At 61.6% G+C, this 21,225-nt stretch overlaps 1 protein-coding gene and 1 non-coding gene across 2 annotated transcripts; one reads left to right on the top strand and one right to left on the bottom strand.

The window, feature by feature from the left end:
* Positions 1-5,402: 5,402 nt before the first annotated feature.
* TRNAR-UCG (transfer RNA arginine (anticodon UCG)) lies at positions 5,403-5,475 on the bottom strand. Its single transcript has one exon. It is a non-coding gene; the product is annotated as a tRNA-Arg (tRNA).
* A 239-nt stretch (positions 5,476-5,714) lies between these two features.
* On the top strand, positions 5,715-21,144 carry POLG (DNA polymerase gamma, catalytic subunit). The gene is made up of 23 exons (XM_054577584.1): positions 5,715-5,883; positions 6,563-7,341; positions 10,074-10,269; positions 11,079-11,243; positions 11,342-11,488; positions 11,606-11,685; positions 12,920-13,102; positions 13,205-13,359; positions 13,473-13,599; positions 14,336-14,572; positions 15,064-15,175; positions 15,361-15,447; positions 15,746-15,853; positions 16,286-16,446; positions 17,038-17,091; positions 17,183-17,300; positions 17,616-17,751; positions 17,865-18,111; positions 18,639-18,761; positions 18,883-19,051; positions 19,172-19,380; positions 20,258-20,418; positions 20,926-21,144. Exons 2-23 carry the CDS (start codon positions 6,722-6,724, stop codon positions 21,000-21,002), a joined length of 3,672 nt encoding a protein of 1,223 aa, XP_054433559.1. The 5' UTR covers positions 5,715-5,883; positions 6,563-6,721; the 3' UTR covers positions 21,003-21,144.
* The last annotated feature ends 81 nt before the right edge of the window (positions 21,145-21,225 follow it).

The raw sequence follows: 21,225 nt of genomic DNA, 5'->3' as shown, positions 1-21,225 counted from the left end.
AACTTGTCAGCGAGTCTCAACATCCATCACGAGCCAGACAGACGGGCCAAGTTCACGAGCAACGCTGTTAACCCCTTGCAAACGGCGCGCCTCCCACAGGGGAGACTGCCCGGCAGGCGCGCTCTCCGAGTCCAGAGGCGTCGCTTCTCCACAGCAAAAGCCTCTCCTGCGCCCTTTCCCCTACTTCTGTCTTCCCTAAGCAACTTGGGGGGAAAGGGCCAGAAGAGGGAAAGAGGATTTACTTCCTCACCCCCATGCATTTTTCTGGCCACTTTGCGGGGGGGGGGGGGCGGGTGTTCATTTTTATTTGCGCTCTTGTTTGCATACCCTCTCCCGTTTCTTTCTAAATTAGTCTGACCCCAGTGTACTCGACTGCTTTTGTAAGTACCTTCCCCCTTCCCCATTTTGTGATTGTGCTCCTTGTGCGTGGACAAGTGAGAAAAGTTTAGAAAAAAAAATAAGAGAGAAAAATATGAACTGGCCCTACTTTCTACACCCAAAGGCCTGCCTTTAAAAGGAAAATCAAAGAAGAGTCTCATTAGAAGGGTCCAGATTGCTGGTTGTGTGGGGGAGAAGTGAGCAGAGAGAGTGGCGGTGGAGGGGGGGCACCCAGCCTTTCTGAACTGGTTGGGGAGAGAGAAACAAAAACCAGCTCTGGGAAGGGGGTCGGAGAGGGGGTCCAGTCCAGAGAGATCCTGCTGGAGGTGCTCGGAGAGACGCAGTGAGGTGGGGGGGCTACACACACGGGCCGAGAGAGAGAGAGAGAGAGAGAGAGAGAGAGGGCAGGGCCCAGGCCCTCCCTCCCCCTCTCCACCCCCCCCCCCCCACTCTCAGGTCCAGAGCCCAGGAGAAGCCCCCGGCAGCACAGCCCCTGAGCCTGGCCCAGAGTGGAAGCGTGGGGGTGGGGGGTGGGGGTCCCTGTACAAGGCAAACATCCTGCCCTATGGGGAACCCCAGCCACCTCCTGGAGAAGTTTCCCAGCCTCTTCCCGGCCAGGCTGACTTGGGCTGCGCCGTCCCCTCCCCCCATTTCCTATTAAATTCCTGGCGTCTGGGAGCTGGCGGCAGCTAGGGCGACCTACCAACTTTTCCCCTGGGCATTTTCTCACCCCCCAGGGCTTTCTTTTCTCTTCCCTGCGCTCTGTTTGAAAGGAGGCACCCAGGCCCAGGACGTGTTCTGCAGTTTAACGACTTCCAAATTCTTTGTTCAGGTCACCCCGGGACTCCATTGTCCACTATTGAGAGCTCGGGCGGGAGGGAGGGCGCGCGCGCGCGCGCCTCTGTCGGGCAGGCCTGAATCCATTAGGCCACCGCTCTGGCCGCTGCGGCCCATCGAGGCGCTCGCCGAACCCGGTTGTCGAGGCCCCTCCCGCCGTCCCCGCCCCTGCAGCCTGCGGAGGCCGGTGGCCTGACGTGAGGCCGCAGGGCCGCGCGGGGTTCTCTGGGCCTCACGCTATCTGGAGATACTGGGCGTGGGTGCAGGCCGAGCGTGATTCCTGAGACTCGGTGCCAGTCTGCATACTCTCGACCCAGGGTCCTGGGGACCCCCGTTGTTTTCCGCGCGGCCCCGCTAGGCAGCTTTTGAGGAGGCGGAAGCCAGATTCAGGAATGAGACGGGGGAACAACCAACATCACGCCTCCCGCCCCTTCTCCAGGGCCCCAGAGGCCGGCATTTCCCCTTCCTCTTTCTCCTCGGGGGCCCAGATCCCCGCTTCCAGTTTGCTCAGACCTCTCCTGAGTTAAGAGCGTGAAAGGAGGCTGCCCGGTTTGGGGAGGTGGGCTGTGGGAGCCAGGCCCCGGGAGCTCTGTCCTGAGCGCGGCCGGCCTTCCCAGCATGGCTCACTGGCGCGAGAGGACAAGAAGCTCCCTGACCCAAGACGTGCCTTCCAGGTTCCTAGGGAGCCAGGGCGCACGGGGCCCCACTGTGTCCTGTCCCAGGTCCCAAGGAGACAGAGGCCCCCGGGGACTCAGCTCCTCGGTGTCCCCCTGGGGATCGGCGCCAACGCTTCTGCTCCAGTGCCCGGCCTCCAGCGCCCCAGAGCGCATCCCGGAGGCTCAGTCTGGGGTGGGGAGCTGAACGCTCTCTGAGCCCGCAAGGGGCCTGGGAGAGACTGGACGCGGAGGGCCAGGGTGCGGAGACTTGGCGGAACCCAGCGCCGCCCGGGTGACGAGCGGAGGAGGTCAGACCACCGCCCCCTGGTGTCCCGGCGGGAGCTCACGCCCTGACGCGCCGCCACCCCCTTCCTACCGGGTTCCAGACCTAAAGCGGGGGGAGGCCGAAGCCTGCACCCCCTCAGACCTGGCCGGGCTGCGCCAAGGCTCCTGCAGGCCACGGGAGCTCCTGAGGGTCTCCCAAGCTCCTACCCCCACGTCCTCCTCCTTCCGTCCTATCGACGGGACCCGGGTCCTCTCTGGGACGGTCCTGACCTCGTGGATCTGCGGCCCCGGAGCGCGTTTCCCCGCGCTGTCCAACAGCACCCTCTGGCGGGAGTCCCCGGGAGGTGCAGGCGCACCCGGCCGAGGCTGCCGCGGGCGGGGCGGGAAAGACACTGGACCCGCAGGGCCTTGGTGCGGCGGTGGGGCTCTGGAAAGGAGACAGAGATGCCGTATCCGAGCGAGAGCTGGGCCCCTCTTCCTCCTCCTGGCTCTTCTCTGCCTCTCCCCCTGCGCGCGTAGCGCCCGCTCGTGCGCGAGGCCCTCCCCCCGGTTAGGAAACAGGCACGCCCAGTGCGTGAGGCCGCCAGACTCCAGGCCTGAACCGCACCTTCTCTCTGGCTGGAGCCCCCGCTACCCGGTCTCCTCCGGGAAGGTCGCGTGTAGGCCGAGGTGGATGGGGCAGGCTCAGGGCCTTCTTCCTCGGGGCTCTTGCCGCCAGGCAGCTGCGCCCCTTGTCCCCACGCACTTCGCTCTCCCCATTTCAGCAGCTTCCCTTTCAGCCCTGGTCCCTCTCCTACCTGTGGGGTCTCAGAAAATTAAGAAGTTATAATTAGGTCTGAGGATCTCTTGGTGGTGGTGGGGGGGTCCCCTTGGTCAAGCACGAAGGAGGGAGGCTCATGAAAAATGTTCATGGATTCTCAGGTTGCTGACAAATGTTGGAGGGGCAGATGGCAGCGTGACCTGAGACCTTCCGCCAGGAGCGTGGGCCGTAGCAAAGCAATCATAAGGTTGGCTCGCTGTCTCCTCGCTTGTGCTTCTTCGCCTGAGGTGTGGTTAGTGGGCTTGCAGAAGTGCCTGGTGGCTTTGGGTTCTGATCCAGGCCTCGGGCTGGGTGGCTTTTGGATCCGTGAGTCCACCTCGGGCTTGTTATTGGGGCCTTTCTTTTCTTCTCTGTAAAACGGAATCATGGTTGTACCTGTGCACCGTTAGTACCAACGGGGTTATTGAAGGGATTAAATGAGATGGTGCTCTAAAGTGTTTAGCCTGGCGGTAGGGCTTTAGGCAGGATACTTCGCTTCTCTGTGCCTCAGTTTCCTCACCAGGAGAAGGGAATGACTACAGCGCCTCTATCTTAGGGTCAGTGGGAGGGTTAATTTAGTTGACTGTAATAATCTCAGCACAAAGCACAGCATCTAAAGTGCGGGTGGTTATGATGAAGCTTCAGCCAGGCCATGAAATTCAGCATACAGTGAGACACAGGGTCAGTCTTCAGGGGAATTAACAGCAGTGGAAAGGGAGATTAAAAAAAAAAAAATCAGTGCTTGTTACAATTGAGATACATGCTTTGTAAGAAAGTTCCTAATGAACTTTGTCTGTAGCTACCTTGTAAGGAGAGGTGAAACGGGGAGCGGGGAGCAATGTATCTGCTTTCTCAGGCACAACCGGCAGGGACGGGAGTTTCCTGGAAGAACTTGGGGGAGCTCCCAGAAAACGGAGAGAAGGTGGAGCCGCTGGTCTCCGAACCCTGGAAATGGTGCAGCGGAGGCCGGAGGTCTCCCAGCAGGAACCGGTGTCAGCCGGCTTTGTCCTTGCTGAGGATTCTAATCCCAGGGGCAGAGCGCCAGCCTGGCCTGAGGTCGCCGTGTGAGAGGGCGCGCGTCTCGATGGACGTTGCCTGGCACTGGGTTGTTCTCCCCGCGGACCTCAGCAGGCCCAGCGACAGCGTCCCCCGGAAGTGACATCCAGCGAGGCCGAGGGTGCTTAGCTTCTTTGTGCCATAGACACCTTCTTGGAATAATGTCCTTAAATGCGCAAAACCCACAGGAAAGCAAAGAGAATGAAATAGTTACAGAGTAGGTAATACAATATATATTAGCATAAACAATACACGGAAAAATCTGCAACAGTTGTAACGTGCTATGAAAATCTGCACGAATGCTATTGGGTACTGCCGCTAACCTCACCATGGAAGGAAATGTTAAAAGATCGGTAGGAGACAAATAATGAAAACGGTTCCCTCACCCAGGGACTCCCCGATTTACGTCGCGAGTCTTCCCTCTGGGTATTTTGTAAAAATGTCAACGGTACATGGTTAAGTGGGGGGAATAAACTGATTATATAAAATGGTGAATTTTCCGTTAATTTCATCTGTTTGCCGAAAGAAAAGAGAAGCAAGAAAACAGTTGTGTGTTAAATGCGTCTGCGAGAGTAGGGCTCGCTCTCGGCCTCGTGGAGCGGCAAGAGGGCGGGGCCCGGGCGCGAGCCGCCCGCGGGGCGGTGGAGGGGCGCCTGTCCCTCGCTGTCCCCGCAGCCTACTCCTGGCAAACACCGAAGTTTGTGCCCCAGTCAGATCGTGGCGTCCTGGCGCGCACCCGGACCGGGAGGCGGGGCGAGGCCTAAATTTTATCCCTAATCAGTTATCTGTCGGGGTCTGGCGTTGCCTCATCCGCGCGGCTGGGTCTCCGAGCCCCCCTTATTCCCAGGGGCCGCCTCCTGCGTGGTGCTTCACAGTTTGTAAACCACTGGAGCGCGGGCAGCCCAGCTGTTGAGGCACCTGGAGCGGCAGGAGGGTTGGGTGCAGAGACCACGAAGGCTTAAAAGCGCTCCCTGGCAGGTTCCCAGTCTGGAGGGAGCAGGACGCGCTCCAGGAGGGTGGGTGGGGAGCGCCCACCGCCTCACAGTTGCCCGTGGTGAGGCGTAGGCCTCCCGGGTCCGGAGCCGGCGGGACTCCCTTCTTCAGTCGTGAACTACTGCCATTCCTTGGTATCAATTGATATTAAATCGAGATTTCCGCAAGCGGGGCGCTTCCTCTCCACTGTGCCGCCCCCCCCGCGCCGCCAACCCGGGACACGTAGGCGAGCGATTTCACAGGGCCCGGCTGCGCGCGGTGCCCGGGGGCCGTTACCTCCGCAGATCAGGGCGTTCCCTGGATGTAATGCCAGGCGGTGATTGGGCACAATGTCCGGGGCTGTCCGGACGCTTCATTCCTAGCGGGGAATAAACCGAAAAAGTATGAGCCAGCCCCTCCGACCGCGGCAGGACTCGAACCTGCAATCTTCTGATCCGAAGTCAGACGCCTTATCCATTAGGCCACGCGGCCGCCCGATGACTGGTGCTCCACGGATGAGCTAAAAAGTCTCATTACCAACCAAGGCTTGCCTGGGATCAATCCACCTGCTTCTTGAGCAGGGGAGATTGGACCCTACTTCCCGCAGTTTCGCAAGGAGGCCCACCCGGAAGTCCCCCTCGTCCCCCGCGCGCGGACCGGTCCACTTGCGGCCCTGCGATTGGTCGCTCGGGGAGTCTCCCCGCCTGCGTATCGGGTAAGTCTCTGGACCGAGCGCGGCGCAGACGGGAAGTTGCGGCTGCCAGCGGGGCGGACTGGTCGGGTTGGAGGCCACGCGCCACCCCGAGGCTGCGTAGGCCCGGCGGAGGGAGACGCCGCGTCGTTGCCCGGGGTCGGGAGCGGCAGACCCGGAGGCACTAGGCGGACCGAAGTTTCCGGCGGGTTCGGAGCCGGGGAGGCCGGGTCGTGCAGGGGCGGCGCGGCCCCTCCCTCTGCAATCTGGGATCGGGGCCCGGAGCGGGGCGGAGGCTTGTCCCAGGGCGCCTCGCGGCGCCGCCGCCGGGCACCGGCGGGCGGCCGGGCGTGGGTGGGGGCCCCGGGGGACGGCGGCCCGCTCGGCGGGTTCGAATCCGGGCACTGTCACCTCTTGGCGCTAGGCCCCCGGGCCCTGGCGGTCGCGATCGTGGCAGCCACCATTTGCCGAGGGCCAGGCCGCGCGACATAGTCTCCCTTGCCCCCCAAACAGCAGTCCTGTACTACAGAGTCCTTCACCCCACTTTACAGAGGCCTGAAGAGCTTTCCCAAGGTCACGCGGCTCCTAAGAGCCAGGACCGGGATTCAAACCCGCATCGAATCCCGCGTCGTCCTACTCCAGCGTCTGGGCTGGTAACCAGCGCGTGTGCCTTCCCCCTCCCCAAGTTCACTGATGAAACTCCGTGGACCTCGATTTACTCAGCAGGGGCTATTATGTCCCCAGGTTGTTTGAGGCTTAACTGAGAAAAATATACCCCAAAGTGCCTGGCACGTTGCCTGGGACGCAGTAAGTGCTCCAGGAATGATGGCTTCTAATATAGCAGGTGATGCGTATGTAGTAACACGTTATGTCGTCTGTCTTCTTTAGGATTGTGGGTGGAAGGCAGGCATGGTCAGGCTCGTTTCCCTGACAGGAACACAGAGACAAGACGTGTGTCTCTCCACGTCTTTCAGCCGGTAAAAGCAGCCAAGCTGGAGCCCAAAGCCAGGTGTCCTGAATCCCAGCGGGGGGCTCCCGGCACCAACCATGAGCCGCCTGCTTTGGAAGAAAGTGGCCGGCTCCGCCGCCGTCGGGCCAGGGCCGGTTCCAGCTCCGAGGCGCTGGGCCTCCAGCTCCGTCTCCGTCCCCGTCCCCAGCGACGGGCGGCCGCCGCCGCCGCCGCCGCAAGTGCCGTCCTCGGAGGGCGGGCAGCTGCGGCACAACCCATTGCACATCCAGATGCTGTCGAGAGGGCTTCACGAGCAAATCTTCGGGTTCGGCGGGGAGACGCCCGGAGAGGCCGCGGTGCGCCGCAGCATCGAGCATCTGCAGAAGCACGGGCTGTGGGGGCAGCCAGACGCGCCCTTGCCCGACGTGGAGCTGCGCCTGCCGCCCCTCTACGGGGGCGACCTGGACCAGCACTTCCGCCTCCTGGCCCAGAAGCAGAGCCTGCCCTACCTGGAGGCGGCCAACTTGCTGTTGCAGGCCCAGCTGCCCCCCAGGCCCGCGAGCTGGGCCTGGGCGGAGGGCTGGACCCGGTACGGCCCCGCGGGGGAGGCCGAACCCGTGGCCATCCCCGAGGAGCGGGCCCTGGTGTTCGACGTGGAGGTCTGCTTGGCAGAGGGAACGTGCCCCACGCTGGCGGTGGCCATATCCCCCTCGGCCTGGTAAGTGCGGGCTGGGCTCCGGGGGCTTGATCACACGTGGGGGGCCCAGCTGACTCGTCTGCTCCAGTGAACGGTTCCTGAGCTCCCACTGGTGCCCTGTGGGCGCGTTCCCAGCCACTGAGGGTCTGGTGGTTTTGTAAAAGAGGCTTGACTGCGGTGCTGCGGGGTGGGAGATCTAGGCGGTAAAGAAACAGCCAAGCCGACATCAGGCGGTGATCGGGGTTAGGGGGAGAATCACAGTGGACTGTTGTCCTGGAGACTGACCCGGGGACCCTGGCCGAGCACCTCGGTTTGGTGCTAAACAGCTTCCTGACAGGTTAGCCCAAGACGCTGGAACAGCGGTTCTATTTGGGGATGCTGTTGGGTATTTTGGGCAGGAAAAATCTCCCCTCTGGGGGACTGTCCTAGGCAAGACAGGACACTAGCATCCCTGCCGCTCCCTTAAATGCAACACACTCCCCCCGCCCAACGTGTCTACCCCCAGACCCCCAGCAGCATCCCCCTGACCACCCCCCGCTGAGATGCGGCTTCCTTCCCTCAGCCTCCCAGGCAGGCATTTTTGGTCCCCAAAAGGTATATTCAGTTTCCTCCTTTTCTTTTTAAGTAACTTTTTAAGTGCTACCCACGTTTCTGAAACCAGGATGCTGTACTGTCTCTCCCCGTTCTGAGTCTTCATTCCAGGATTAAAATACTTTTTACAGCCTTAGTGCTTTCAGGCCTGGGCAGCCAAAGAGGTGGCAGGTTGTTTTATTCCTATTGGAAGCTACGTCTTTGTAAGGAAAGCTGCGAAATGTTAAATGGGCAGTTGAAAATGGTGAAAAGGTGGCTGAATAGAGAAGGCCGGCCTTGATGGCAGAAAGAGCGATGCCAGCTGCTTCCTCTCTGACTTAGTTCCAGTCCAGGTGCCCAGGGCAGTGCTTCCCACGTTGCCCGATGGCCAGAGACACGGCAGAGCAGGCTGTGGCGGCTGGAAGACAACTAGGGAGCTCGACAAGGAAGCCTCGCTGTTTGTTCTCTTGGTCACCCCTGGACAGTGTAACTGAAGTCCCCTTTTCAGCTCCTCTCCTCACTTGTCACCTCTCTTGCCCTGTTCGGTTCATGCTCCTCTCACGCTCACTCCGTTCCAGCCAGTGGTGCTTGCGGGCACCGCCCTGTGTGCCCGGGGCAGAGGCCTGGCTCACACGGGCACCGTCCTCCCGGGAGCTGCCTGTGGGGTGGGAGGGGGTGCACATGGGGCCACCGCAGCTGCCCCCTTCTAACTGGGCACGTCCCTACCGCATGGCTGTGTCCCATCAGGCACCTGACTGGTCCTGTGTCCAGCAGGAGGAGGGAGCCTTGGGCAGCCTTTGGGGCGGCTTCCCAAAGGCCGCTGGGCAGGGCTCCGGTCTTCAGGCCAGAGGGACGTTCTGCAGGGCGTCACCATTTACCTGAGATTCGCAGGGAAAGTGTAGTATTAATGGCGTTGGTTCTGACTCACCTTGTTTACCAACGGTGTGTGTGTATTGGCTTTCTTCTTTTTTTCCTCTCTTATCACCAATACGTGTATACTCAGACGGCTCTCATGCAGAGCTGCATACCTGGATCTTGTCACCTTTGTGATCGAGGTTTCTGCCATCACTGCAGCCTCAGACAGTTGACATTCTTCAGCCTTTTCCTCCGTCGGGTTGCTAAGGGCTTTCACATGCTAAGTGGGAGGCCAGGGGGTTTCAGCCTGAGTCCCCCCGAGCGTCTCCCCTCCCTTGGAGGGCCAGCTAGATTTTACCAGGTGGAAAACTAGAGACCTCTTTTTGCTAGACAACTCCCCGCCCCCCCGCCAGCCCCACCAGAAAAAAAAAAAAACCCACAAAACTAGTTTTATGTTCATTGAAACTGGTGGCAAGTAACCAACCCCCCCGCCCCCCCAATAAGGGTGGCAGGGAGTGCCTCTGCAGCTGTGGTGGCCGCTCATGTGGCCCCGTCATTCACTGGGATGCTGCCGACCCGCCTTGACCCTGTGGCACACAGTTTCCCACAGCAGCAGTTCCCCACGCGCAGCTTGGTGGAGCGTGAGCGGGCACCAGCCTTTGCTGATCCCTGTTGGGCCCTCAGCAGGCAGCGCACCTGCCCGGTCCCGCCACCCCGGCCGGTGCAGATCTGAGGAGTTTCCTCGGCTCGGGCGCTTTCCCTGGCCTTGCTGCGTGTGGTTGCTCAGAGGCACAGACCCTCCGAGGTGTCTGATCTGCTCTTTGTCCTTTAGAATCTTTCCAGCCATCAGATGACTCATCCGCACATGAGTGCAGCATGTGTCTTTTTTTGTTTCTTTTTTTTTGCCACCTTTAATTAAAAAAAAACAATTTTCACATTGGATTCTATTATAATTGCTTCTCTCACTTACGAGCACTTGGAGCATGAAGCTGTTTGGCATTTATAGACGTGAGGGGTTGGTCATGTTTATAAAGCACCTCATGGCCAAGCACAGACCCGGTGGACACCTGGGCCGAGCCCCGGCTGAGTGCAGGGCGCCCAGTACTGGACCGCTCCGCACCATCTTTATCTGTAGAAGGAAAAGAACTACTCCTGACACATAGCCCCACCTGGCCTCCAGCTCTGTGAGGGTTAGGCGTACCCACTGGGCTCACGGAGGTCCCCAGCCGCTAGCGTGACTTGGCATGCGGTGGTCTGCAGGCAGTGGGTGCTGTGGAGCGGAAGTTTCGTGCCTCTGGGCTGAACCTCCTGTCTCTCGTCTCCCTCAGGTATTCCTGGTGCAGCCGGCGGCTGGTGGAAGAGCGCTACTCTTGGACCAGCCAGCTGTCGCCGGCTGACCTCATTCCCCTGGAGGTCCCTGCCAGTGCCAGCGGCCCCGCCCAGCGCGGCTGGCAGGAGCAGCTAGTGGTGGGGCACAATGTTTCCTTTGACCGAGCCCATATCAGGGAGCAGTACCTGATCCAGGTAAGGACGCTGGGGCCGCCTGCCGGTGCTGGTGCAGCTGGGCTGGGAGCCCTGACCTGAGTGACTAGGTAGGGGAGGCACTGCCCACCAGCCCTGCCCTTGGCCCCTGTGCCCAGCTGTTCTGTCCCCAGGGCCTGCCTGATACAGGGCCTGAGCTCTCTCAGGGCACATGGCCCTTCTCTTGGTGTGGCCTGTAGAGCTCAGCACGGGTTGCGGAGGCTCTGGGCCCCGCAGCCTGGGCCCACCTCCTGTCTCAGCCATGGAGGAGCGCTGTGAGCTCCTGTCATCCCTGAGCCTCAGTTTCCCTGTTCGTAAGGAGAGAGAGAGAGAGAAGAGCAGCGCTCCCGGGGGTTGTGCGGAGGGTCTGACCAGGGCCCACGTCAGGCACCGGGAACTGTGCCTGGTGTACAGCTGGGGCAGCTCTTCGTTTTGCGGAAAGCACTCTGTCGTGGTGGTCTCCAAGTGCCCGGGGACAGAGGCTGCCAGGCAGGCGTGGCCGCAGCCTATAGCTTGTGAATGGCAGTGCTGGGGGCCGAGCCGACAGCTCAGAAGGTCTTGTCCTGGCAACTCCAGGCCCTTCAGAGCGGTTGCTGGATGCTGGGAAGGACTTGTGTGTTGGGACCGAGCCAGGCCTGCACCACCAAGGGTGGCTAGAATTTGGGAGGGAGGGCCCCTCCCCTCCCAGGCCAAGGCACAAGCATGAGCAAGCACAGAGGTGTCCCGCCCCCCGCGTCGGAGCGGTGTGACGGGAAGGGAGGCTGTGCGCCGAGCTGAGCGGGGCTGGCCCCTGAGCGGCAGCCTCTCCGCAGGGCTCCCACATGCGCTTCCTGGACACCATGAGCATGCACATGGCCATCTCGGGGCTGAGCAGCTTCCAGCGCAGCCTGTGGATGGCGGCCAGGCAGGGCAAGCACAAGGCCCGGCCCAACAGCCAGCGAAGCCAGAAGCCCCGGAGCAAAGCCAACAGCCCAGCGGTGAGCGCACGCTGTGGGGGGCGTGGGACCCTCCCTGCGCCTGCCTGTCTGGCCCGAGGCCAAGCTGATCGGCCGGGTCCCTTGCCCCGGCCCCTCAGATCTCATCCTGGGACTGGCTGGACATCAGCAGTGTCAACAACCTAGCAGACGTGCACAGCCTCTACGTGGGGGGCCCCCCGCTAAAGAAGGAACCTCGCGAGCTGTTTGTCAAGGGCAGCATGAGGGACGTCCGGGAGAACTTCCAGGTATGGGGCTGCGGTGGCTCCGGCGGGGCCCGGCGTGGAGCCGCCAGACCTGACCCTGAGCCCGGCGGTGGTGGTGGGATGGCTGCCCGCCCAGCGCCTTCCTGTCGCCTGTGCCAGGACCTGATGCAGTACTGCGCCCAGGACGTGTGGGCCACCTACGAGGTCTTCCAGCAGCAGCTGCCGCTCTTCTTGGAGAGGTGAGGCGGGGCCGGTGTCACCGGGCGGGCCTGGGGCCTTCGCGGCGCGGGCCTTCGCCTTCCGGGGCTGGCTGAGTGGAGCCGCTCTGTGCGGCGTGGCTCCGGCGGGGAGGGCTGAGCGCTGCGCTGCGGCCTCCTGTGCCTGGTCCCAGGTCATTCAGCACCCGCTCCGTACCCAGATCCACAGCCCAGGGCTCCCCTTCCATCCTGGCCGTGTTTGCTGGGGAGTCAGACTTAGGACGTGGTCAGAGTCACAGGTGTCGGCCGGACCCGGCTCCAGTCTTGGTGGTGGTGCCCAGCTCACAGGACCTTGGGCAGGTCATTTGGTGTCCCTGAGCCTCAGTGCTCTTGCTGGTGAAGCACGGAGACACACTTGACCGCCCCCGTCCATATAAACCTCGGGATCGTTTGTTCTGGGAGGTTTTGGGAGAAGTGCCGTTGGTATCGTGAGGGGGATTGCCCTGACTCTCTGACATCTTAATGAGGTTAATTCTTCCTACCCATGAGCAGGGTATAGGCTTCTATTTATTTTTATCTTCTTTAGTTTCTTATAATTTTCTGAGAACAGGTCTTTGACCTCCTTTATTCCTATTTTTTTGTTGTTTGTTTTTAATGTGATAGTAAATGAAATTATTCCCTTAATTTCTCTTAGTTTGTTATTGGCTTCTAAAAATGCAGCCAACTTCTGAATATTTTTGTATCCTGCTACTTCACTGCATTCATTCCTCAGCTCTGAGAGTGTTTGGGTGGGCCCTTCAGGGCTCTCCGCGTACAGTGTCACGCCGCCTGCAGAGAGGCACACATTCGACCTCTTCCACTGTATCCCCACGGCACCATTTCTGTGTTTCGGCACACATGCGCCGGCCATTGTGTCGTGGCCTGCTGTCCGGGTTTGTCGCCGCGAGCAGCAGGCTGTGTCGCAGGCCTGGCGGTGTAGCAGGCTGTCCCGTCTAGGCCGTGACACTGCACCCTGGTGTTGGCACAGTGACAGACCCGTCCCTGTGGTTAAGCAGCACATGACTCGGCTCCCTTTGTGCAGCTAAAGGGATGGAGGCTCCGAGAGGTGCAGCGGCTGCCCCAGGCCCTTTGGGCAGGAGGTGGTAAACCCGGGCTAAACTGCCTGTCTGGCTGCGGAGCTGGGCCATGTGGGGGGCTGGGCTGGGGCTCGGGGAGGCGGCCCGAGCCTTGCCTCCCGCGGTCATAGATGGCAGCAGCCCTGGTGTTTGTCCCCAAGGTGTCCCCACCCAGTGACTCTGGCTGGCATGCTGGAGATGGGGGTCTCCTACCTGCCTGTCAACCAGAACTGGGAGCGTTACCTGGCAGAGGCACAGAGCACCTACGAGGAGCTGCAGCGGGAGATGAAGAAGTCGCTGATGGACCTGGCCAACGACGCCTGCCAGCTGCTGTCCGGCGAGAGGTAGCCAGGCCGCGGGCGGGCAGGATCCAGGCGGGGCCCGGCAGGCGGGGGGCCTGGCTTCTGGCTTGGCTTCAGCTATGCCCTGGTGGACTGGCTGTGCAGGTACAAAGAAGACCCCTGGCTCTGGGACCTGGAGTGGGATGTGCAAGAGTTTAAGCAGAAGAAAGCAAAGAAGGTGAAGAGGAAAGAGCCGGAGGCCGCCAGCAACTTGCCCGTTGAGGCAGCTGAGGCCCCTGGAGATCCCACGGATCAGGAAGGTGGGAGCCACGGGCGGCTGGTAGGGAGACACGGGCCCTGGGAAAGAGTCGCTCCAGCCTCAGAGATTGCGGGCGGGGCGGGCCTTTCTGATTGTCCTGACGACCCTCTGTAGACCCTGGCCCCCCCAGTGAGGAGGAGGAGTCTCAGTGGGCTGTCACGGCCCGTGCTTGCTTGGAGCAGCTGAAGGGGACCACAGAGCTCCTGCCCAAGCGGCCCCAGCACCTGCCCGGACACCCTGGGTGAGCCTGCCCCCCGACACGTTCAGAGCCTGCTTTCACCCTGCCTCTGGAGGCCCCCCACGTTGTGGGCCCCCGCACAAGGGGTGTGTGCCACCCTTCGTGCCTGCTCTCAGCCAGTGCCCTGACCCCGGCCTGCTGGGCTCTTTCTTCCTTAGTGCATTGCACCCCTACTGTGTGCCGGCCCTGTAGCCCCGGGGGGAGCAGGCGGGCAGACCAGCCATCGCTGGCGGTTCTGTCCAGGATGGTGCGGAGGAGGGATCAGTGTGGGGGCGGTGCCTGGCTCTGCCCGGGAACCTGGGGAGGCTTCCTTAAGGAGGTGGCCCTTCACTTGCGCCTCACAGTTCGGTGCCCTGGGCGCCTTGCTGGCCTCACCCTTGCGTCAGCCCATGAGGGACAGAGCTCAGAAGGCCCTGGGGTGTCGCCAGAGCCGTGGCGGCGGGGGCAGGTTGGCTCACTCCCCTGGCTGGCTCCCTGCAGGAACTGGAGCTTGAGAAGGAACCCCACCCCGGGCCCTCCTGCAGGCTGGCTGCTGACGGGTTCAGGGGGACCAGCAAGGGATCTTCTCTTTGGGATTTTTGAGTTATTCTAGGGGACTCCGTGGGGGTCTGGGCCATATTCCAGAGGGAGAGAGGGAACAATGACTGTGGACTGAAGTCGCCAGAAGAAAGCCTTGGGGCCGTGGAGGGCGGTGGAGCACGTCACCACTGTGACACTGTTCTCTCCTGGTGGGGTCCAGGTGGTACCGGAAGCTCTGTCCCCGGCTGGACGACCCTGCGTGGGCCCCAGGCCCCAGCCTCCTCAGCCTGCAGATGCGGGTCACACCGAAACTCATGGCGCTGACCTGGGACGGCTTCCCTCTTCACTTCTCCGAGCGGCACGGCTGGGGATACCTGGTGCCCGGGCGGCGGGACAACCTGCCTGAGGTGCCCGCGGACTCCGCCTCAGCATCGACTGGAGTGACCTGCCCCTACAGGTGAGGCTCAGGCTCAGGGGAGGAAGGGCCGGGCACCTACAGACCCCTTCTGGCTGGGAGGCCAAGCCCAGCGCAGGCTGCTGGGGAGAGCTTGGGTCTGAGAGCGTGGGTTCCAGTTCCTGTGCCACAGCCGCCCCTCCCTGGGGGCTGCGGAGCCCAGTCGGGGGCTCAGGGCGTGGGGCTGGGGCAGGGCGGGGCCTGACTTCCCTCTGCTCTGCTCGCAGAGCCTTTCCTGGGGTGGTGGCAGCTCTGTGGCGTAAGTGGAGCTTAGATTTGAGTCAAACCAGGCCTCGAACCCCAGCCTGCCACCAGGGCGCTGTGTCATTTTCGATTTGTTACTCGCTGTCTAAAAACCAGGAAGAGCGCTGTCCACTTCTGCCTCAGCTGGTTCTGAGGACTAAACCAGGGCACGCGTGGAAGGCGCCCAGCCAGCGGCCCGGCCCGGCGCGGGCGCCCATAACCAGAGGCTGCTGCTGCTGTTCTCTGCCCAGAGCCATCGAGTCCCTGTACAGGAAGCACTGTCTTGAGCAGGGGAAGCAGCAGCCGGAGCCACAGGAGGCGGGCCTGGCCGAGGACTTCCTGCTCGCTGAGGAGTGGCAGATGGTGAGGGCGTCCGTCAGCCTGAGCTCGGGGAGGGCGCTGGTCACTCCTGGGGAAGGGGGCGGGGCCCAGGCCGTGGGGTCCTCATCCCTGCCGGCCTGGGCTGTCTGCGTGTCGCAGGGAGGGGCTGGTGGATTCCGGTGGACCCAGCCTCCTGCTTCACACCCTTGATACCCGGGCCCATCCAGGTGGAAGAGCTGGGCTGCTTAGAGGTGGAGGCTGAGGCCAAGGTGGAGAACTCAGAAGTGGCGGCTCCGGCTCCAGCCCCAGCTCCGGTGAGCGGGGCGCACGCCGGGTTCTCTGGGTGGGTGCTGGGCGGCCGGGCCCTCCCTACGCCCAGGCAGCTGGTCTCCACCAGAGCTCCCGAGGTCCTGGGGGTTGGGGGTGCTGCCCTGCCTCTGGTGGCCCCCCATGTGTTGGACGGCCAAGGAGGAAGCCTGAGACCTGGCGGCTGTCCTGTCAGTTCCCGGCTCAGCAGCTCCGCACGTCAGGCCCCGTTCCCGCCCCCACCCTGCGGCCCTTGCTGAATGCAGGTGCCGGAGCAGGGCCTGATCTGGGTGTGTGGCCCCACAGACTGGAGCTGGTGGCTCCCGAGGCAGCCAGCCTGCCTATCACCATGGCAACGGGCCTTACCACGATGTGGACATCCCCGGCTGCTGGTTCTTCAAGCTGCCTCACAAGGTGTGTGTCCTGGTTCACGCCCTGTCCCATGGGGTCCTCGCTATGCCTGGGGCTCACAGCCAGCCTCCGAGCGCCTTTGCAGGAATGACGGTGGCAGTTGCAGGCAGAGCACGATCCCATCTCTCCGAGCCTGTGTCCGTCTAATGGAAATTGGGGGGAAGGGCACGTGGTGGAATTCAGTGACACACGGCACGGAGGTGCCAGGCACTGAATGTGCTGCGTGATAGGCTCTGTTACCTGGAGGCTGTTCCCGTGAGGGGGGCCGGGCTGGTTTGTGTCGCCCGAGGTCCTGCCTGTCCTGTGGCTGTCAGGGTGGGACTTGCCCCAGGCTGCTCCACTTGTTCTGGGCAGAGCCCAAGTGCACAGGACACCGGTTCCCCAGCCAGGGGCCTGTCACCTGGCTGCAGCCCCTGCCTCCTCTGCCCTCCCCAGGACGGCAACAGCTGCAACGTGGGCAGCCCCTTTGCCAAGGACTTCCTGCCCAAGATGGAGGACGGTACCCTGCAGGCTGGCCCAGGAGGTGCCAGCGGGCCCCGTGCCCTGGAAATCAACAAAATGATTTCTTTCTGGAGGAATGCCCACAAACGTATCAGGTGGGCCCCTGTGGGAGGGCAGAGATGTGCCTGTCTGCCTGGCCGGGTTTCTAGAAGCAACCCCAGGACTGCCGCCCGCTGCCTTGCCCCTGGGGCCCCTCTGCAGCCCGTGCTGCGGCGGCAGCCAGCCAGCTGCAGCCTGGAGGCCGGCTCCTGTGGTCCTGGTGCCTGTGGGCACAGGCAAGCCTCCCGGTCCCGCCTCAGCTTCTGTTTGTGCATCAAGGGTGCTATTGCATGTAGGACCTTGGTGGCCTCACCCCACCCTGAGAGGACCCCTTGGTGTGACTGCTGGGGTCTGGGAGCTGGGTGCTCTAGACTGGAACGGTCTGTGGGTCAGGTGGCGGCGGGGCGCTGCTGTTGGACCCTCGTGGGTGCTCTGGGATGGGGGCAGAGGCTGCCTTTGGCGCCTGGCTGGTTCCCTGGTGGCTGTGCCAGGGCGCACCCTGAGTCAGGTTGGTGGGGAGAGGATGGGGGCTGGGCAAGGAGGGGGGCACAGCAGCCCCCAGAGCTGGGCACTGAGGGCCCCAGTCGGGGAGGGGCTGGAGTCTGCCCCTGTGGCTGTGCTGAGCCTCAGCCCATCTGTCCCCATAGCTCCCAGATGGTGGTGTGGCTGCCCAGGTCGGCTCTGCCCCGTGCTGTGACCAGGTAGGACCTGCCAGGTGGTCATGGGGACAGCAGTGGGGGGTCCTAGCACCAATGCAAGCTGCTGAGGCAGGAGTCCTCTCCGTCCCCACAGGCACGCAGATTATGACGAGGAAGGCCGCTACGGGGCCATCCTGCCGCAGGTGGTGACCGCCGGCACCATCACCCGCCGGGCTGTGGAGCCCACCTGGCTCACTGCCAGCAACGCCCGGGTGCGTGTCCTCTGTACCTCTGGTTCCTGCCCTTCCTCTCTGATGTCTCTAGAAATGGGTTGCAGAGGGCATTCGGTGAGGAACATCAAAGGAACCCAAGATCTGGGTCAGGCAGGACTTGGGTTCAAACCTGGCTTCACTCGGTGGTTTTCAGCAAACACCTGCTGCTGGCGATGGGAGCCCCAGCTGCCCGGGGACAGCGTGGGGACTCTGTTACTTCTCAGCCCCGTTGCTGCTGGGCTGTCGTCCGGGGACTGGACTGGGGTAGGAGGTGTCTGGGGCTCTGGGCAGGGCCTAACCTCACTCTTTCTGCAGCCGGACCGAGTCGGCAGTGAGCTGAAGGCCATGGTGCAGGCCCCGCCCGGCTACGTCCTGGTGGGAGCTGACGTGGACTCGCAGGAGCTGTGGATCGCAGCGGTGCTCGGAGATGCCCACTTTGCCGGCATGCACGGTGAACAGGAGGCCGGGGCTGGCACAGCGGGGCAGCCCGACCCCCGGGCCCTGGGTTGGGCGGTTGGGGGCAGTGTTTCTGAGCCTCTGGTCTCTCTCTTTCCTGCCCCCCAGGCTGCACGGCCTTCGGGTGGATGACCCTGCAGGGCCGGAAGAGCAGGGGCACCGACCTGCACAGTAAGACGGCCACCACAGTGGGCATCAGCCGTGAGCACGCCAAGATCTTCAACTACGGCCGCATCTATGGGGCAGGGCAGCCCTTCGCGGAGCGCCTGCTCATGCAGTTTAACCACCGGCTGACGCGCCAGGAGGCCGCCGAGAAGGCCCAGCAGATGTACGCCGTCACCAAGGGCCTGCGCCGGTGAGGGCCCCTCCCGCCATCAGTGCCCCAGCCCCGGGACCTCAGGCCTGCTTTAAACCCTTTACTGCCCGTCTTCTCTACCTTTCCCGCTCTCTGCACCCTTACCTGGCCCCTCTCCTTGAACCCGTGTATGAGCTCCAGGGTGCTCCGTCCTTGGGTCGTGACACTTGCGTAGGGGATGGCCCTCCCCAGATGTCCTCGCAGGGCTGCCTCTGCTGCTCATTTGGCAGTTCAGTGTCTAAGACTTGAGAGAATAGTAATAGTGACAGCTTTGGAGTTGGAGTCTCTGTCCTCCGTTGGGCTGCCATGGCACGCCCCAGGGCTTGGGCTCCTGCCTGCGCTCCGCCTCTTCCTGGCTGTGGGGCCCCAGCCAGCCCGCCCCTCTGTGCCTGTCCTCCCTCTGAGGGAGAGACGGCGGGGGAGGCAGGGCCTCCGTGGTGGTTGTGGGAGTGGAGTAAGGCAATGGGGGAGCATTGGACCCAGAGGAGGCGCTCACGTGGGACTGATGGTGCTGGCACGGCCCGCAGGTACCGGCTGTCAGACGAGGGCGAGTGGTTGGTGCAGCAGTTGCGCATCCCCGTGGAGAGGACGGAGGATGGCTGCGTCTCCCTGCAGGACTTGCGCAAGATCCAGAGGGAAGCTTCGAAGAAGTGAGGCCCTTCTGTGTGTCCAGGGTGGAAGGGGGGTCCGGGCTGGCCCAGGAGAGCCAGGCGCTTTGTCCTAGCTGAGGTACTGACAGACGAAGCTTGCCGTCTGTTCCCGGGCCCCCAGGTCCCGCAGGAAGAACTGGAAGGTGGTTGCAGAACGCGCGTGGACGGGGGGCACAGAGTCAGAAATGTTCAATAAGCTGGAGAGCATCGCCACATCCGACGAGCCCCGCACCCCAGTGCTGGGCTGCCGCATCAGCCGGGCCCTGGAGCCCTCGGTGGCCCAGGGGGAGGTATCTCGCGCCCTTAGAGCGTGGGGCGGTCTCAGGGCGGGCGGGCGGGCGGGCCTACCCTCCCCCGCGGGGCTGGTGTGTGTGGCGGCCCCCCCACCTATGCCCACCGCCCCTCCCCAGTTCATGACCAGCCGGGTGAACTGGGTGGTGCAGAGCTCTGCGGTGGACTACCTGCACCTCATGCTCGTGGCCATGAGGTGGCTGTTCGAGGAGTTTGCCATTGACGGGCGCTTCTGCATCAGCATCCATGACGAGGTCCGCTACCTGGTGCAGGAGGACGACCGCTACCGCGCTGCCCTGGCCCTGCAGGTGGCCAACCTCCTGACCAGGTGGGCGGCGCCTGCAGCCTCTGGCCTGGCCACACGCTCGGCCACACGCTCGGCCGCGTGCAGGGCTTTGGACCAGGCTGAGCGTGACTTGGGCGTTTTCATCTCCCCCGATGGGACTGTTTCAGCTTTTATTTCTAGCTTAAAAAAATTGAAGTCTGCAGCTGGCCTTCGACTTTGGATAAAGGTTTCTTGGTTTGAAAGTGTCAGAGCCCCAGACTAGATCAGTGAGGCAGTAAGGAGGTACTAGATCAGGGGCCTTGTTCCAAACAGTAGCCCTCAAACTCTGCCCCCAGAAACAGGTCCCCCTTTCTGTTTGACAGGCTTTTCTCATGAAATTGAGATTTTTTTAAATCTGTAAATGTTCCCTTAAGTGCCAAAAGTTTGTTATTCTGAGTACTAATAGAACATGTTGTTAGGGAAGAAATACAAATGTGATTTTTAGAGTGATTTATACATTGGCTTATATTTTCTCAGTAAAATTTAATATATATGGTTGAGTTAACTACTACTACAGATCCATGTTGGTCTGCCACTGAGGCCAGTTTGGGAACCCTGACCTATCCTGATTAATGGGTAAATAATGAGCGTTTACAGTCGTCCATGCTGTCTGCATTGCCCTCTTCATTATATACATCCTGGGGGCTGTGCTTAACCCTAACAGGAAACCCTCCTATACTCAAGTAATCAAGAGATGATGTTTCATCCATAACATGTGCCCAGGGGGAAAGAGGTGTGTTTTGAGTCCGCACCTGCCTTTCAGCATCTCACTGGGGGCTGTGGGACGGGGGCACGGCTGGCTAAGTCCTCCCTCTTGGGGACATGGGTCCTTCCTCTTGGGCGCAGGGCCGTGGCTGAGAGGAGGCCGGGTCTCTTCCAGGTGCATGTTTGCCTACAAGCTGGGCCTGAATGACCTGCCCCAGTCGGTCGCCTTTTTCAGTGCGGTCGACGTTGATCGGTGCCTCAGGAAAGAAGTGACCATGGATTGTAAAACCCCTTCCAACCCGACCGGGATGGAAAGGCGATACAGGATTCCCCAGGGTGAGCGCCACACATCTGTGGTCCTCGGGACAGGGAGGGTGTAAGGTAACAGACAGCAAGGAGGCTGGGCAGCAGGAAGCTCGGGCACCAGAGGATAAGAAACCACTCTTAACATACAGGCGGGCTCTCCCCGTTCACAGTGTGCCCTGGGACATGTACGTGAAGTCACAAAGGGATGTGTTTCTAGAGCATGTTTATAGGAAATGAAGGAATATTTGAAGCTCTGGTTTAAAGATTTATTGCATATAAAAGTCCAAGTGTATTCTTAGGTGGAAAAAACTAGGCTTTGAATGCCAAACAACTGGAAAGCGTGGTTTCTATATAAAGTTTCTAAGGTAAACATTTTTTACAAAAAGAATATGAACCCCCCCCCCATGTAACATGGCAATTATTGTGCCCACCCCTGCTTTGGACCTCAAAGTTACGCTCCTTTCTCATTCATGAGCTCCATGAGCTCCGAGTACCACCCCTGAGAAAGCAGCGTAACCAGTCTGCACTCTCTTTCAGGGGAAGCGCTGGATATTTACCAGATAATTGAACTCACCAAAGGCTCCCTGGGAAAACGAAGCCAGCCTGGGCCGTAGCCCTGCCCGGAGGCCCCGTGTTCGCTCCCGTGGAGCTCCGTCGGCGCCGCGGGCGCCCGCACTCAGGCTCTCAGCTGTGCTTTGCTCAGCAGCAGGCCTGCCAAGAACGGCCGCCTGTGGCTGGAGGTGCAGCTGAATTCAGTGGGTTCAGCACCAAGACGCCAACCTCGGTGCAGGCTGGAGGACAAGGGGTGGTGTTGCTTGTTGAGTGAAAAGAAAGCAG

This window comes from Pteronotus mesoamericanus, unplaced genomic scaffold, assembly GCF_021234165.1.
Source record: "Pteronotus mesoamericanus isolate MK-2021 breed Mesoamerican mustached bat unplaced genomic scaffold, CSHL_Meso_final contig_438, whole genome shotgun sequence".
NCBI classification, from domain to species: Eukaryota; Metazoa; Chordata; class Mammalia; order Chiroptera; family Mormoopidae; genus Pteronotus; species Pteronotus mesoamericanus.
Note: the sequence above shows the minus strand (reverse complement) of the source record. Positions and strands in the feature narration are given on the sequence as shown.

Coding starts and splice junctions, on each gene's coding strand:
- POLG (XM_054577584.1), top strand. CDS start 6,722: ATGAGCCGCCTGCTTTGGAAGAAAGTGGCCGGCTCCGCCGCCGTCGGG. Junction 11,686..12,919: donor CTGCCGCTCTTCTTGGAGAG/GTGAGGCGGGGC, acceptor TTTGTCCCCAAG/GTGTCCCCACCCAGTGACTC. Junction 15,448..15,745: donor CGGCTCCAGCCCCAGCTCCG/GTGAGCGGGGCG, acceptor GTGGCCCCACAG/ACTGGAGCTGGTGGCTCCCG.